Below are 18,975 nucleotides of genomic sequence, written 5' to 3'. Positions count from 1 at the left end.
AAAATACATTTGAGGTCACAGTGCTATTGCACTGGGGTTAAGAACATGTTTCCCAAAGGGACACTGGTTGTGGTGTTCTTCAGAGTCCACTGTTGGGTGCACACTGTGGTATAAAACATAGGGAACTGCTGACAAAGAAACCAGACTTGCCCTTCGGAAAGCTAAATTTATTCTCTGATTTCTTTAAGCATCTGTCTCTTTCCCAATGTGACTGGAAGCTCTTGAGGTTGTGGATTTTCTCCATAGTTACCCCATGCCCAGCATAATGGGACCCCAAATTTTTATCAGGGTCTTTGGCTAACCATTGTACACAAAGGACAACAAACTGTTTCTAGGGAATGTGTCCCACTGGGAGGCTGATTACAAGAAAGCAAAATGAGAACTACAAGGTACCCCAAGTACCAGCAGTTCAGAGTCCAAGGAAAAAAAAAACAAACCATCGAGATTAAGCCAAGTACCTCTGGACAGACTTTTTCCTTTAACTGCAAAGAAAAGCAATCTCTGTGAAGTGATAAAGCCATCCAAGAATGGCTGCAGTTGTTTCTTTTAAATGAACCAGAGAGAACAGATGGTCTCCTCTCATACTGTCACAAAGGTCAAAATTAGCCACCCCTAAGACTAGCAGTTTCTTGAAATGCTCAAGTGCTTGTGTCTGGTCGTTATGACTAATCCACTCTCCAGAACAAGAAAGGTCAAATGAAGAACACCCCTCCAAATACTGCAGCAACTCCTAGCTATGGCTGATGTGTAACACACTCAGACATGGTGTCAACAGCTGCTCCTAAAACCCAATGAGTCAGCCTTTCAGAAGAGCTTGTCAGCTCTTACTGTTAGAGCTTTCATACAGATTATATTTACTCTCCAGTGTTTAAAAATACCTTTCTTAAACCTTGAAACTATAAAAAGTTTTCCTTACAGAATTTGTCCTTTTTCCCCAGACAGCTGCCCAAGAATGTCACATGTATTTATTTGGGAGAAAAAAGTTCCTAGCTCTGCTTTCACCTTCCTCTTCACATGCTGACAGCTAAACCAAAGGCAGGCCTCCTGTTCCTGGAGTCACATACAAACAAAGAATTCGTGGTCCCTTCCACGACTTTCACCTGCAAACCACAGCCAGCCTGCCAGAGTACCGGGAGGTTACATGATCTCCTCAACAGACGGGGTACAGAGACTTCGGGTGACTTGCCTGTGGTCCTACATCAGGCACGCGGGCGCAAATCCCCGATCCATCCCCTACTCTAATCACCAATCTCCCTTGGATGCTGTCATTTAAATAAAAAGACCTATTGGAAATGACAGGTGAAGAAAGCAGTTCAGGCATGAAATGCACTCTAAAGTATATTAATAGAAGGTTGCCAGACAAAACGGCACAAGGCATTTGATCGCATCATCTTAGGCTTGTTGTTCATGCTCCTTTGCATCTGGCTGCGTGATTTCTGCCAGATTCTCGGCTGGAGGAGCAGCCTAGGATTTGCCTGCTTTCCCTAACCCGTGCCGGGCTCAGCTGCAATCATGCAGAGCACTGAAAGAAATCCCTTTGAGTCGGGATTCATTCCGAACATGTAAAACCCAGACAAATGACTGCTTCTCCAAAGTGAATCCCATTTCACAGCAAGTAGGTTATTAGTGTGGAACTCCATACAAGTAGCCTGCATTCAAAAGCCCTCTGCATTATTAATAGAAGATGAGCTTTTGACATCAAAGGAGAACCATTATGTATGCTAAACGGTGGCAAAAATTGTACCCGCACTTCAAACCTTTTCAGTTCTTTGTCCCTTGTAAATCAATCAAGGTTGACAGATGCTTAAGGAGAGTAATCTTTTCAATGATACTGTCAATGGATAACATAATGGAACATTGTCTCTGTGCTGTGTGAAGACATGGAGCTAGTCAATTATGGACAACACTTCATGCAGCCGCCAGTTTTCACTTGAAGTGCTGCTGTTGAAGTATTATAATCCCAACAAATGGCCGCAGCAGCATACAATGTAAATGAGACCTCCTGAAGCTTTGGAAAATTAATTAGTAACAACAGTGGTCCATTCCCACACTTTCAAACACCAGCCTGGTAATGTTAACGATGCACTTCCCCCCTTCCCTTTCAGCAGTCAATAGGGCATATTTACATACACTATTTTTAATCTTCAACACTATTTTTTCCCCCCTTTTTAAATGCAGGAAGCTCTGGATCCCTTTCCTCTCTTTCCAGCAGCAAACTTCACCCCTGATATTTCCAGCCAGTCACAGAACCCACATGGCTGGAGCTGAAAACAAGAGAACAGAGACTTTCCCACTTGGACACAGCAGTAATATCCAGTCCTCTTGCTTCATATCCATTGGACACTTTGTGGTGGTTTCCTTTTCCAACACTTCTGTCCCCTCAACTGCCCTGAGAAGAATGGCTTGGATGGATGGCAGGGAAAAGATGCCGGTCTTGAGAGACCGGTCAAGAAAGCCCAGTGTCCAGAGTGCCAGCAGCAACAAAGTCAAACTGTGGTGCACTGGATGCCAATATATATATCCAATTGCCAGCTTCTACAGAAAGGAGATTGAGAGTCAAAGGGGAGAGACTGCACTGTTTATTTAGCTATTGGCTTCTATTTCCTACGTCATTTTCTCAAAGATTTTCCTTTTGTCAACTGAGGCTTGTGCTAAGAGGAACACTTAATCTCCCGCAGTAACAGGCAGAAATCCCACACTTGAGCACAAAATTTCTGGACTGCTATCAATTGCAGGTTTTCATTACTATGATCTGTGACTGTCCCCTTATCTATAATGTGTTTTTGAAACAACCAGGTGCAGATAAACTCAATCATTGAGGTCTTCTCGGACAAGAACAGTCTGTTCCTTGAACCTGTCTCCCTCTCCCCTGGGCTCCCAGGGACAGACGAGGCTGCTGTCCCTCCTCATTTAGTATGGATTTGGTCTTCTGGACAGTTTTCTAAGACACCCTCAAGTGGTTGACTACAGAAAGCTTCACACTGCAGCAGTCCCCTGAACCCCCCAAACATATGGACTATGGTTAAACAATACTGACAATGTTTAAACGATGCTTTGAGACAAAAGAGGAAGCCTCACACCCTCCTGGGCATTCCCTGGCCAGCTGCCTCTGCTGATCCCAAGAATGGAAAGGAAATGTTTGGTCTACCGGAGGCCCCTGCTTGGGATCAGAAAAGGCAGAGGAAAGGATATCTTCTGCTTAGTCTTGAAAAAGTCAGAGACTGATCCAAACTTTTTTCCACTCTTGCATAAAACAAACCACCATGCAATAGAGAAGCGGACAGGAATCTGGAGGTTTCAATTCCTCCTCCTTTCTGCTGAACAGATCTTCAAGAAGACAGTGGTATTGCTCCACTTCAATACTGACTTCCCACTCAAACTCCAAAATGCAATATGCACAAACACCAGAGAGAAAAAAAATCTCTACTGCATCTTGATAAAAAAGCATTAGGCTACTCTCTGCCATGATGAAAATGGCCTTACCCCTCCCTCCCCCACCCCCACCTGCAGTTTCTTTTGCTGTGCAGACACCTCTGCTTTTGTATTGGTTCATAGATTTTGTTTCTCTGGAGCTGAACACATGGAATGCTGCAGGGTCCCTATCCTCCTCCACCCACCACCACAAGCTGGTTGGGATGGCACTGCAGAGGAGGCAGGCACCATACCTCAAGCTGTCCCCATCTTCGGGAGGACATCCAGGTTTACCTCTCAGTACCAGGAGGATGAGTATAAGCAAAATGTCAACAGCAAAGACTGCAAAAACGTATGGTAGGTAACAAAGAGGGTTAAGAATATTACAGATATAAAACCAGGGCCCAAACATTAAGTTCTGCTCTTCTCTGCTTAATGTGTGATTCCAAAGTAATTTTAATTGAGCTTTCTCCCATTACATAGCTGACAAATGTCATCCACTGCCTTCCCTCCTCACAGCTCACGGCTGAAACTTCCCACTGCCTCAGCTGAGATGCATTTCTGAATATTCCTTATCCCAGTCCAAGTAACATGGCACACCAAACACCTTGGGTTTGAAAGATTGTCTATAAACCTGGAGCACATAGACTGGAACAGCACATGTGAGGGCTATACAAAGTAGCTTAGCTGGCAACTCCACAGGCATGTAGAATGGGCCAGGAGAAGCAAGTCAGCAGTTGCAGGCAGTCTTGGGTGTTGTGTGTTCTACTTGAACAGCTGTGGAATGATCCAGGATGTTGTACTCAGACACGAAGTTGCATCACACTGAACCAGAATCCTGCAGAGCTACTGCAACCAATGTGTGCTAAGGATCTATTCTACTCTATCTGAAACTTCCTCTAAAATCATATGCCTCTTTCCAACTCATTTATAGGAGTTTACCATTTATTTCTGATGTCCAGAGACACCTACACACATACTTTCTTCCAAGTTACAGATGTATTGAGTAACTGCAGATTTCTTTGCAGAAGATTTTTCCACGGTAATATCAAAGAATTTCAAAAGCATACAATGCCTTTGCCACAGCTTTCAACAGAAAATTATCTAACCTTTTCTTTCAAGTTTATTATTTTTACTTGGCTATTATATTATTATTTAAAGTGTACAAGTAAAAAAAAAATTGCCAATGTAATGTAATATAAAGAGTGAAACAATAAAGATGATCTAGTTGAGCAAAAGACAATATCTTTTGATAAAAACCAAGTGTTCCAGTAATTCATAACCAAAGGTTACAGCATAGAAGATGAAGAACCTGCTTCTGTTCATGTGTCTAATGACAACACATAAGATTACAACTTACCTTTGGGTAAGAAGGAAGATGGTAACTAATAATGACAAAAATTTTAAGTAGCCTTCTGTTCACATTCAAATAAAACTCACATAATTCAATTAAGCCAGATATTTATCATTAAAAAATAAATTAGGGAAAAATTAATTAAGAGAATGTTGCTTACATAAGAGAAGTCTTCAGCATTCTGACAGAGTAACTTGGGGAAAACAGCCTGTCGCTGAAACCTTTCCTCATCTTCAAAGATGTTCCCATACATGAAGCCATTCATCATGGTGGAGTGGGCATGGATGTCAATATAGAACTCCAGGTTAATCTTCTGTTGAGGAAAAACAACAGCAACCAAAAACATTCAGCATGAGATAAATCATAACTGTGTTACATCGGTGAAGCCTCCCATAAATCCAATACTGCCATCAGATTTGACTCTAACCGTGGTGCCAGCATCAGTGAGCCATGCTAAAGACATTGCTTTGATGCATCCAACCATTCATGTCTCTTTGTGGGGGTGTGTGAGATGCAACACAAGACCATTCTAGTGAGCTGGTTTTGGCTGGAAGAGAGGTCATTTTCTTCACAGTAGCTAGCATGGGGCTCTGCTTTGGATTTGTGCTGAAAACAATGTTGGTGATAGAGAGCTGGTCTTGTTACTGCAGAGCAGCACTTACACAGAGCCAAGGCCTTTTCTGCTTCTCACACCCTACCCACCAGTGAGTAGAGTGGGGGTGCAGAAGGATCTGGGAGGGGACACAGCCAGGACAGCTGACACCAGCTGACCAAAGCAATATTCCATATCAGCATATAAAGCTGGGGGAAGAAGAAGGAAGGGGGAGCATTTTAAGTGATGGCATTTGCCTTCCCAAGTCACTGTCACACATGATGCAGTCCTGATTTGCTGGAGATTGCTGAACAGATGCCAGTTCATGGGAAGTGGTGAAATAGTTCCTTTGTTTCCTTTGCTTGTGCTGTGTGGCTTTTGCTTTATATATTAAATTGTCGTTATGTCAACCCATGAGTTTTCTTACTTTTACTCTTCTGATTCTCTCCCCAATCTAAGTGAGCAAGTGGCTGCTGCCTGGGTCCAAACCCTGACAGGCATTTGTCTACCTGTTCTGAGAAGACAGGGATGTTCACATAGCACAGGACACTGTGAAATAGTCAAGCATTACCCTTCGCTTTGATCCAGGGCTTAGTGCCACTGACAAAAAGAGGTGCCTTCCAGATCTAGAGCATAACTGTCGAGGCATAGCTTTGCCATCTCTGCACAGTTCTGCATCACAATGTGCAGATGTACCCTTCTGCCAGGAAAGACAGGCTCAAAATCGTGTAAAAAGACTGCAGTATCTCCTGAGCAGTTTATTTCAGTGTATAAGGAGAAACACCACAAATGGTTTTGTCGTACTGTGCTTTGAAGCACTAATTCAACAGAACAGCTCCCAAAAGCATGTGCCTTGAATTCCTCTCTGCCTACAGCTTCTCATGTGAATCTGCATCAACTCTCCTTCAGAAGAAAGCACCAAGACCCCCTAAAAGAGAAGAGCCTGCTCTCCCTACACCCTTCCTGGATTGGCAAGGAAGCTCTGTAGGAAACCCCTGCTCAATCTCCAGTTCAGGGACACATCTTTCTCCTCGTGTCATAGATAAGTGACAGCACTTGCACTGCCATCAGTGGCAAAGAGTGAGCGTTCACCTTGATCACCCCGCACAGAGCCATCAGCAGCAGTGTGAAGGCAACAACTGGTACTAAAAAGTGCTACCAGAGCAGATGCCACTGGTCTGCCCAGAGCTTCTCCAAGCTCTTGCAGCTTCTGGTCCTGAGCAGATGGTGCTCTGTGACTAGACAGTGACAAACCCATCCCTGTCATCTGGCCACCATGGGGCCAGTAAGGACCTTCCCAGTGACCAGAGGATACAGTTCAAATCTCCCTGCCCCAACAGGGGGAGGAAGAAGAGCTCTGTGAGCAGGACAGGGATTACAATGCTTAGCCCTGCACCCCTCAGCAGCAAATAGAGAACCTGGCCGGTAAAACACAACATGTAGTTCTCTGGCTGCACATCTCATCTGCACACAAAGCTTGCTAAGGCTGCTGGAGAGTACTGAGCTACAAAACAGCCCAATGTAATACAAATGCAGATTGTATTATGCAGTTCATGTGACAGCAGTGTCAGCTCTTCTAGAGTCTCTGATGGGGGGAGAACATCATTTGGTATGTGAAACTAATATGATACAGATTTACTTTCCCTTGGCAGAAAACCAATGTACAATACACAGTGACTGTTTAGTTTAATTAAACAGCCTAGAGAGAGTAATACTGTATCTTATTAAGCCTCTCCTATGTTAAAACGTTAGCTAATGCAATATCAATATCTGACCATGCTTCATAGGAAAGGAACATTTGATTGTCTTTGACTCTAATACAATAAATTGTTTGCTCCTGCCAAAGCATTATGCTGCGCTATGGAGGACCAACACTGCAATAAAGCACGCGTGTGCTATTCAGAGATCCAGCACTGAGGTGAAAGATTAGCATTGTCAGGATGAAATACCACACAGGATTTTCTTCCTCTCCAAACATACAGAAATTAAAACCAAGACTGAGTAATATTCCTTTTCATAAGATAATTTTCCCATCAGAAAGAGAATTTGATGAGATCAGATGCACACTGGCACATCACCGTAAAACAGAACATGTTGCAGAGTCTCAAAACAGTGATTTGATGATGAAGAGAAGAGATAATCTAGTTAAACTGGATATTTATAAAGCATGAATGTCCTTCACATAGAAATCAGTGACCTGAGTCACACTTATTTCAGAACAACGAGACAGAATTTTTAATAGGGACATATTTACTAATATAAAGTAATAGAGAAGCACAGTAAGATATATAACATTAGACTAGCACAATTTGTGTCTTAACACAAATAAAGGTCCTGGCATAAGCTGTATGATTTGTGCAGTATCACAGGATAATTATTCATCCATAGTTATCAAACTATTTCCAGAACAAGACGTCTACAGACAGACACGGAGGCACAGATTCTCAAGATAGTTTTCCATAGGCTATCCAGCAAGAAATTCACCTGCAGAGCATGGGTCACCTAAACCTCAGCTTAATATTCAACTGAAGTCATCCAGTCTAGCACAGTATCACTAGGGAGTATTTCCTAAACTCCCCTAGGATTCTCGAGGAAAGAAATTCCTGACAAGTGTTCCTGAGAATTGAGAGACCCTCTCGGGGTGCTGAACTTTCTTTGAAGATCCTTCTTGATCATCAAGCCCATTTTTCAAACAGTCTGGTTAGGATGGTTATTTGTGAGGGAGCGTTGTCCTTCACAGGTATCACCTTCAGCTAAAGATTAAACTTCCAGATCACTTACTTGGAAACTATGACATTCAACAGATAGCTCATCATCTAGACAAGTGTTTAAAAACATTTATCCCATCATTCATAACATATTTCAAAAGTCATTTCCTAAGCCAGCCTACAATAACTATTCAACTGCTTTTTCTGGTTTTTGTTCCTTATCCTCCTGGTGAAGATGTAAAAAACGCTATTTCACATATTCCTGCCCACTAAATATAGCTCAAATTTGCAATTGTCCATCCTATTCAGTAAGTTGTTAAACACTGCTAGAGTAATTGCCAGTTAGATGTACTGCTCCCAGACACTGCTGTATGTGTGAGCAGAACAGCATTTCAGTTTTTCACATTTCTTTTGTTCTCATCACATTCATTATTTTATCAAAGGGAAACATCTTGAGCATTCTCCAGTACAGAACAAAATTATTCGCTGTTGTTAATGTAACACACAAGTTCCTAATGGAAAAAATTCTCTTTATTCACAGCCACAAACGGCCAGTAACAGCCCAGTCACTGGGACAGGAAACTCAAAGTTTGCCACTTCATGCCCTAAGTAGTAGATCAAGTAGACAACTTGTTTGCAGACAAGTTTCACAAAAGAATTAAGATACTTTCCTGAACAAAAGTGGTATTTCTTCTCTCTCTTTAGAGTCCTATGCATTCCTATGTCCTTTACAGATAGGAACTGTCTCACCCACTGCCACACAAGGAATGTAAGCTAGGAAATAAAGTTTCATCTTTCAGTTGAGTTTCTCTGGAAGATTTTTGACATAATTACTGATCTCCTGCAATTTAGGCAGGATCACAGAATTAACATTTTATGAAATACATAATGTCACCTACTGATGGGAATTTCAGAAAAATCAGCAGAGAGCTGACCTTCTAAAATTGTTTCTCTGAGACAGGGAGAATTTAAATGGGAGAATGAGGTTAATAAATGTGTGTGCACATTCATGTGAGCACATACAAACACAAGTACAACACAGACCAGTCCTATCTGCTGTTAAACAAAAGGGTATTTGTCAGTACACAGCAGAACCCACCCTGCTTATGGTTTTTAATCCAGTAGCATCTACAATAAGAACGGGAATAAATTTAGAGGTGGCTCAGAGTCTCATGGTCACATTTCCTTCAGCCTTTAAGCAGAAAGTAATGAATAACCAGGCTCAAACATCTCTGTATGACATAGCTGCCTTCTGAGAGATGTACAAGTTACATCCTACAATATGATATTAAACTCATCATTTTCTGCTTTAGAGGTGGAATGCAAAATGATTCAGATCGCCTTATAAAAATCATCATGCAGTTTAATTCCCTCAAGTGTCTTTTCTTTGTGCCTATAAGCAGCAGCCAAGATTTTCTCTCTCACACTCTATTTCTTAAGTAATGCTGTAATTACCTGGATGACCCAGCTTACGGAGTTGGAGAAAACAAAGGCAGACTTGGGCTGTCTTTTCTCCTTGTGTCAAAACAGAAATCACCCACTAGACCAGCAGAGACAATGACTGAACCTCACTTGCCAGAAAACAGCAGTTAACATTCTCTTCCTTGAAAAGAATGGTCTTTGCCTCTTCTTGCCACTTACCACATAAAACCCGAATAAATAAATAAGCAAACGAATTTCTGCTCTGAAGTTCATTTGAATCCCTGCCTTTGTGACACACACTTCTCACTGTTCTCCTCAGTCAGCCTAAAGTTTCTGTCAGCTTGAGAAATGTACATATAAATTAGGGAGGGGGGAGGGGATGAAAGAAATAATGGGTAAAGAATAAGAGCTCACATACATTGTCAGGGTATGAAATAGTCACAGAAACTGGAAAGTGGTTCATGATGCCACGTAGCATTTTGAGAAAATAGATTCTCGCTTGTCTGCAGTTTTATTTCATCAGATGAAAGTCTTTGGAAGGTCAGTAATTAAAGAGCAAAAGGAAAGAGCTAATGCTGATATAACCAAAGTTAGATTTTGAACAGTGCAATTATGATTCTTAAGGAAACAGAGATTTAAATAAATAAATAGATAAAAATCAATAAATGCCATAATGAAAGGATAAATGTGCATTGAGACTAGAACATGAGCCACTAGAGAGACAAGTGATGCAGGAAGAAGCCAGCTCTGTCCACCAGCTGTCACTTCAATATGGATTTTATTAATTCTTGGGCATAGCAATTGGTTTAGAAAGAGAGCATCCAAAAACATTCTTCACTCCAGTATTTCATACAGGGGATGGGATAAACTCCTTGCAAAGCTTTATACAGGCCACTAAAACCATCGCTTGTCATTAGTGGTTGGGAACACAACAGCCTCCAGGCAGACTCTGTACTCTTACTGCTCAGCCACTGTTTGCAGCAAATGGACATAGAAAAGTTGGCAAAACATCAGGAGTTTGCCCCTTGTGGTTCAGAAGAGAGGCAGAAATTCCCAGTGGACCAGCTCTTTGATGCTTCCTCAGGTCCTGTATCTCTCAAAAGAAAATCCTGTGTAGGTCTCCTCTATGCCTATTTTGACATACACACTGTACCCCATGATTAGCTATTTTGGCATTGCCTGCAATGGACAACATCAGTGCAATGTATTAATACACAAAATAAAGGAAAATAAAGGAAATTGAGAAAGGAAAATACTGACATCACCTGTTGAGCAGTCTACATTCAGCTAGAAAGCACCAGTTCTGGCCCTTTTAGCTCCAGGGAACTCTGCCTAGGGTGTTGAATCGCTCTTTAGTGATGCACAACACGTGTCTCCCACTGACTATACAAGGGAAAATGAGGTGGAATTCAAAAAGTCTGGATGTGGTTCACGTTTTTGAGCTTCCCTTGAAATACCTGGATTTGGATGTCTGGTAAGGTGAATTTTACCCAAATCACTTTTCTTACATCTTCTCGTCATATTTTTTCCCTAAAATTTGAAAGAGGAGGGAGGGAAGGAAGGAGGGAAATCAAATACTTCCAAGAACATTTTCCTCTCCTGTTCCTTGTAACATCTGCCAAGTCAGTCCTACAATGTCACATCCAGTTTTGCAGACACTGTAAGCCACATCATCCTAGAGGCACTATTTCAGAGACATGCCACTACCCCTTTGTAACCAAAAGGAATTATTTCTCCTATTCATCATCTCATGGATCACCTGCTCCATTCACCTTTGTAAACACTATGGCAATGACATGACAGCAGTTATTTACATAAGAAATTGATAGTAGAAAAGTGGTTTGCTATTTTAAAAAGCCCTCCAAAGGTTAAAAACCTTGGGTTTTTAACAAAAAAAACCCATTTCCTTATCTTGCTTCCAGAGAAGGGAAAGCTCCAGTTTAGAACCTCTCTGATTCTCACTGCTATGAAGCACAACAGTCTTACTGACACACAATGTCTCCTTATTCCTGTAGAGAACTTTACACAATCTGACAATGTATTTTAAGTGTCCCTACAGAAGCAGCTTGCAAGCACTGCTGTACCACTAACTCTGCATGACCTTCTAGCAGTTCTTCATAACACTTCATGCTTTTTTTTCAGATTATTTCAGTATTGTTCCAAGAGCTGTAGTCTTTCAGAATGAACCACTGTAACCCAGTTGCTATTCAAAAGCAATTATTTACTGATCTGGTTACACGGTAAGTTCTCAATATAAACAATGATGCCTCTTAATAATAGGCATAGTCTGAAATGAATTATTAGTGCCTCAAAGAGGATGGGTAAGAGACTTCTGTTTGTTCCATGGATTCATACAGCAAAAGGATGGCACGTCCACCAATAATGCTTCCCTGCCCATATTAAAAAGGGAGGCTTTATCCATAGAAGAACTTGGGATCCCACTCAATGAGCTTGAACCTTGCACTGGTGTGCCCACCAGTAGCCCTGAAAGGAGCTAAAGTCGTAGTTTTGGCCGCAGAGTGGGAGGTCAGCAACATGCATATTCTGCTCCTGATTCTTTTTTGGCTTGCTTCTCTCACCTGCCAGTGCAGATAACACCACCTCCTGAGGATTAGCTGACGTTTGTAAAGCACTCTGAAGACATAAAGCATCACAGTGCATACAAGTTAAGTATTAATTCATCTGCCAAGCTGATTCACTCTTTGACCCCTCTGCAGAGATGTCCAGTTAGTGTCAGCTCTGGCAGTTTTTGCAATTCAGGCACCTGTCCACCAGCTACTGGACTAAAGCCAACAATTCACACAGGACACAGAAGAGTCGTCAGATGGTAGTAACATTTGGTCATGACAGGCCTGAATTGGATTTGAAAGGGTGACCTGGAGGTGAAAGGCTCTATCAAGAAGCCACTTCTGTTCAAATGCATATTAAATTAGAGAGGGGCCAAAGAGACAATGTTAAGACCCAGATCAAGTTTAGACAAGACTTTTGGGTCAGCTGCATGGATAATTCTTGTATAATTTTTACCCTAAATGAATAGAAACCAGGAAATACACTCTTTATAGATTTTGGTCCTGACCCCAAGCCAAAACTAGAAGACTGAGTCTGAACAAGGGCAGTCATTGTTCTGTCTCATCCTTTCTCTCTCCCTCATATAGGAGCAAATATGCACATACACTCAGTTTTGGACCTTAGCAAGCTCTGAAGTTTTTAGTTGCATGCATAATTAGAACTGGGACTTGGGGCATTACCTTACCATAAACTTTCTGATCTCATTTGGCTCTGCCCATCTCAGACCTCACTTGTGTGTCCCCACCATACACCCTGCAGAACAAGCTCTGTGAATCCTACCTTACTACTCACTTGTGTGCTACTAAACAGTGTTTCCTTCACAGAAAGAGGGTTTCTCAGAAAATAAAGGAGAAAATTGTGGCAAAAGAATCAGCAGCTCCCTATGGAAAGGATTAAAAAAAAAGAGGAGGAAAAAAAAGGAGGAGTAGAAGAACAAAAAAAAGGAGGAAAGGGAGAGAAGGGTAACAGGAATAAAAAGGGAGAAGGAAGCCATGGCAGTAACCATGCCATATTCTGATAATTAAAGCAAGAAAAATGGGTTACAAACCAGAAATCATTAAATGACCATGTTTTTACTGAATAATTCAATTTGGTTCTGGTCTGGTTCTGAAAGTTTGCTCAGCTGAAATGCTTCCAGTAACTGTACCAAGGGTTTTAGCACTCCATGGTATTGTTCCTTACACAGCCATTTGCTTTCTATGTAACAACACACAAGGCGTTTAATGTCTTCAGGCATCGTTAACTGCTGCCTATACACCTGAAACTATATTAAGCTCAAGATTTCCTGTTCAACTATTCACTTCATAGCAGTATTTATAGTTTTCTATTTTACCAATAACTTTTAATTATACCTCTGCTGAACTTTGTGACCAAGGTACATGGTCTTTCCTTGCAAGTACATAAATGAGGCTCAAAGACAATGCCTCCCTCTCCTCCAGCCACAAAGGCAAAGAGTGGTAGACTCAAAACCAGAGAGTATCAGTTATGATTGTCGTCTTCTAATTTCTGACATACTGGGTGTAGTCTAATAAAACTCTGTAACAACCAGTTTCTCTAATCTCTCAAATAATATATGGCATTTTTCACTATTTATTATAAATAAGTAACAGCTGGCAGAATATATAGTCATCAGGCAGAAGACCTAAGGTAAAAAAAGTGTTTTTTAAATTAGCTTGTACTTGAAGTACAAAACTCATTGTCACCAGATTAGATAAATTCAAAGAAAAAGATTCTATGATGTCATTACACACATCATATTGGACACAATTTCTTGATCAGAAAAATCCCAAATAGCACATTTCCAGAAGTTTTGCCCTATGCTTACAGTCTATCCCTTAACATCTGCAATCCGTCATTGGATACTGAGATAAATAGCCCTGAGGTTTGGTGCAGCATCACTGTTCTTATTTTCCAATTAGACCTTAATTCATACTGCAAATGAGACTTTCGTAGTTCTCAAAAAGGTAAGGTGTCAATTGGTGGTGACATAGATGTGCATTTCTACAGTTTAAACTGCCTACTTTAAAAAGAGATTAGATTAATTACTCAAAGGGAGGTCCTGTTCTATATAAAGCTTGCAGCTCAAGAATCCCCTAAACTACTGACAACTATCAGCTGGATATCAAAGGTAAAGGTTCATTTTACACATGCAAATTTTTTTATACAGGTATTTTTTCCCTGTCTACTAAGAGCACACCCAGAGAATTTGATTAGTTGGACCTATGAGATGACGAGTAGTGATTGTTCTTATTTTACATGATCCATGTGGATCCATGTGAGAGAGAAGCAAACATACCTGCATGCAAACTGCAAACCTGCCCAGCCAGGTGGAAGGAATCTGCACAAAATGTGTCATTCAAAGGGTTGCATGGCCATCTACTTGCTTGGGAAGACAGAGAGGCTGGGGGTCGACATTGTGCACACACTTTACTAGTGATTGGCAGCTGAAAAGCAAGCTAACTCTTTCTCTTCATCTCCCTGGCACACCCTCACCACAAACAGAAGTTATCCATGGTCAATAGTCTTATCCTGCTCTTTTGCAAGTTGCATCTCTCTTTTCCTTCCTTGTACTCAGCGCAGGCAACAAGCACATCCAAGTAAGAGATAAAAGTGAAAGTCGATAAACAGGAACACAAGGACACTGAAAGAGATTAGGGCCTATACATCAGACATAGCTACAAGGGGAGGGACAGCATGCTAACAAATTAAAAAAAAAACAAACCAAAAAACTGTCCCTGATATTGTCTTGTTGACCCAAGATTCATCCACAGCTGGAACAATAGGTTCTCCTGGGTTTGATGGACATGGAAACAGATCAGCACAGCATTGAGCATCTAGTTCCAGAACATTTTCTCTGTGCTTTACATCTACAAGTATTTATTAGCTGGACAGTGCTATAAAAGCTAAAAAGTAATGGTCATTTCAGAATGATCTGCTTTTAGAACTGGAAGCACAACATATCATGCCTTTTGCAAGGCACTTTAGGAGCATTAGTTGTATCTGAAACTTTTTTTCTTTCAATATTGCCCTACCCACGCTGGCCAACAGGTTCTGCTGAAGGCAATACCACCTTGTGTTCTGCCTGTCAGACCAGACTGCCGGACAGCTAACTGTGCCCACAAGTCACACAATCTCAAAGACAACATATCCCCTACAAGCACATAATGGGGACCAATTTCTTTTTACCATTTCCTACAGAGAGAGGACTCAGGACTTGCAGAACATTCAGCACAGTGGTACAAGAAATAGTCAGACTGACAATCTTAAGAGGCTTCACCAGCGCGTAACTAACCAAAGGTGTAGCAGGACTCTGAAGAAGCATATTTCCCACCTTAGACAGCAGCAGCTGACCCACACTGCCAATGGGTAACTTAGAGATTTAGGAATTTTTTGGTCTGATTTTTCTTCTGTGTGTATATATACATCTTTATGACCATGTGTGTGTGAAACTCCATGTTGAAATCCAAAGAAATATTTTAAATTTGTTTCCATCCTTCTCCTATGTAAGCATTACAGCTATCTCTGATGGACAGCAAAGCAATTTGCTCTGAATTGTAGGTATATCAGATCAGCTTTTGATCTTTGCTCTACTAAACGCTGCCTCATACTGATTTCAGGTTGAGCCACCACACATGAGAGTGACTAGCTGAGTCGATGGTCCATGCTACTGGCTGCTTCAGGAGACAGGCCATACAATATGACTGCATTGCGAAGCCATACTGAGGTCAAACCCCAGCTCTGCCCACACATCTGCTCACTCCTTCCCCCTGCAGCAGGAAGGGGGGTGGAATAAAAAGGGGCAAAGTGAAAAAACAAGATTCACCCTCTTACTCCAACAACAGACCGCTCAAGATAGAAACAACTATGTGCAACAGCAGCATTGTGAAAGTTCTCTGTAGGCAGAAAGTCATCACATTGCACTTCAGCACACAACTCACTGGCAAACCAAACTTTTGGTGGACTTGCTCTGTTTCTTCATATTTTCCCTGGCAGTTTCCTCCCCTCTGCACTCCCACACACCACGCTGGGAGGCAGAGAAAGTCCGGAAGTATATTTTAATGAAGCTTCCAGTTTTCCCAACCACTTCCCTTCATAACTTTATATTTCTCTGAAGGGATGAGGTTTCTGCTATCTCTGATGGTTGAAACCTGATCCCATCATCATTAACTTGCTCAGAGACTCTTCATTTGTGGGATGTTGGTCTGTAATAAGACGCAGGAAGGATAGGCATTTTTATAGCAACTACCTGCCAACAGATTTCAATTCTTTATCCCTTCAAAATCCCACATCTGTCCGTGTCTTCAGGCACTAGTGGAAAAAGCTCTGCATTAGTTATTTTTATTATCAACATAAAAATCTTTCCATTTATTTATTTTTTAAGAAAAAAAAGCAGCTATCTACAAAACTCAGTTCATTTTGTCCTTAGGCAGACATTTAAAGCTGTCTGACAACTTCTTTTCTTAATAAAAAAATAAACTAAAGTCTTTATTACACACAGTGTAACAGAATACGACCAGCTACACTTCCCCAGCTGAGACATGCACCATCCATTTATCAGGCAAGAATTCTGTACTGGAAGGAAGAAATGTCTGATAAGGAAGAAAGGGCCATTTCCAACACCTGGCCACTGCTGGGTCCTGACCATGGTGCTGAGCCCCAAAACATGCCCTCTCCCTGCAGGCAGCCAACACCTTGGGGACAACAGGGACAGATGCTGAGCTCATTCTGAGCCACCTCCAGAGACAGACAGACAATAGAGTCCTGCCAGTGCAGAGGAAGGACTGCTCCACTGCATAACTATCCTGCTTTGGGGCCTGTCTCCATGTGATGCTACCCCAAATGGCTTCTCCAGCTCTTTCCTAATGCAGCAGAGAAGGGTGAAGCTTGAACTGTTTGGCTGCCTCCAGGGAGACGCTGCCACATCCTCAACCGTCAGCACCACAGACCCACCAGCCAGACCTCTTTGAAATGACCCCCTTTCAGGCTGGGTCTTTGCTTTGGTCCATAATATGATGATGCAATATGGTGATGACTGAAAATACATCCCAAACCAGCTCTACAAACAAATGCCTCTCAGACTCTAATGCTAGGACATGATAGGGGATGAGAACCATATCTTCTGCCCAAAATCTTGTGGCCTATTTCACAGTCCCTGAAAAGCAGGAAGGATTTGGAGCCCCAGCCAGGATATGTGTCAGAGCTGCTGCCTGCAGTCTTTCTAGGCTACTGACTGGCATGTTAAGCCCAAACAGCACATCTTAGGCTGACACAAGATGAAACACATTAGGCAGATGGCATGTTTTCTCTGCACAAGCCAGCACCAGAGTATTTCCTTGTAACGATCTCCTGTTCTTGTTCTCACAGCAAAATTAGTTTTAAAGTAAAAAGAAACACAAAAATATGCAGCATGATGAGAGCAAAGATTACTAGGTGGAAAATATATCAATATCAACAAGAGAGGAGTTTTATTCTTTCAATTCCATGTCTTTTATTTATATATATATTGTTTAGAAAAACAAACACCCTACTTTGTTAGACGTGAAAAGTCAAAATTTACATTTAAATGGAGGCATTTAGGTGGTTTTTTTCCCTCTCATCTCTTGAATGCAGAGTACAAAAGACTAAAAACTCTCAATTTTCCTAAATGGAAGGATAACAGGTGAAGCTTGCATTCTGGGAGCTATTCATTTAGTGAACAATGTTCAACTCAGCAATGACCAAAGCCCAGCTGATCAAGGGGAAAAGAGCACTGGCTATTAGGCCTGACAGGGATTTGCTCAACAGCTGAGACCAGGAGAAGCTGTGATCTCATTGTGCCCATTCCCAAGGAGGAAATTATGCCAAATACAGCTCCCTGATGGCAACACCTACTTTTCCAGATGTACAGTGGATCACTGTCCAAATGAAAATCACTGCAATTTTAGAGATTTCAGTGCTACAATAGGCCTGGTTTTATTGCTAGAACTACTGCAGATGTTTAAGGCATGAGGTGGTCTGCTTGTAAGAGAAAATGAGAAGACTTAGAACAAGTCCATAATTGCACAGTATTAAAGCCATTGAAAACAAATACTACTATGACCCTTAAGCTTGTCATCAATTACTTACTTTTTTTTCTCTTCCTGGCAAGGAAAACGAGTACTGATTCTAACCACTGAGTCGATCAAGAAACGGGCTCAGAGAGCGTCATCCTAGTCAATGTGTAGCAACATTTTTAGCCACTGATCTTGCTGGAGCATCCCAGCAATACCAGATGATGTACCATAGCAGCTCTTTCATTTCAGGGCTGGATTGCACCTCTCTGGGTATTTCTGATGTACAGTTAATCCATAGCGTTAAAGGGACACTGGCAAAAAGGAACTTCCTCATTTTTAAACAGGTTGGCCACACATCCAGCAACCACTTTGGACGGTTTTATGTTGCTTTTAGCTCTCATGTTATATTGAGACAAACCCATACCACAGAAAACAACCCTCAAACTAACATGACCACCATCCCCAGTTAAAATACTCTGGCTGTATTTTAAAAAGATACCAGATTTGAAAAGGCACATGCACAAAATATCAATGCCTGGGAGGTAAAAGTGCTACAGACCCAGCTCTAGGAAATCATAGACAGTTTTTAAAGTTGCAAACAGAGAGCGTATCTAGTCTCCCCAGGACCAGAGTTATCCCAACCAGTACATAACTATCAGAAAGCACATTCTAACATTCACCCATCATCACCCTTTAGCCTTTGGTGAGTTTCCCTTTTTGCCACCCTCACAACCAGCACAAGACACTGTTTGTTTCTGCAACAAATGGTGCTAGTGTTTCTATCACTTCCCAGCTTAAAAGCATTACCTGCATGTAATAATACCAATGCATTCACCCCCGCTGCCAGCCCGACCCTGTCACTCCATAGATGTCCCAGCCCCACTGTGG

At 41.7% G+C, this 18,975-nt stretch overlaps 1 protein-coding gene across 1 annotated transcript in view; it reads right to left on the bottom strand.

Moving 5' to 3' along the window:
* Positions 1 to 18,975, bottom strand: part of LOC311193423 (BEN domain-containing protein 5) — a gene marked incomplete at both ends in the record, with an annotated part of 931,749 nt that overhangs the window by 95,028 nt on the left and 817,746 nt on the right. The window contains one exon of the mRNA XM_084266248.1: positions 4,926 to 5,078. Within this exon, the coding sequence (XP_084122374.1) occupies positions 4,926 to 5,078 (153 nt within the window). The remainder of the gene's footprint in view (positions 1 to 4,925; positions 5,079 to 18,975) is intronic.

This window comes from Gallinula chloropus (assembly GCF_964237585.1).
Source record: "Gallinula chloropus genome assembly, chromosome: 6".
In the NCBI taxonomy this organism is placed as follows: Eukaryota; Metazoa; Chordata; class Aves; order Gruiformes; family Rallidae; genus Gallinula; species Gallinula chloropus.
The sequence above is the reverse complement of the archived record's forward strand: the minus strand, read 5'-3'. Positions and strand labels throughout refer to the sequence as shown.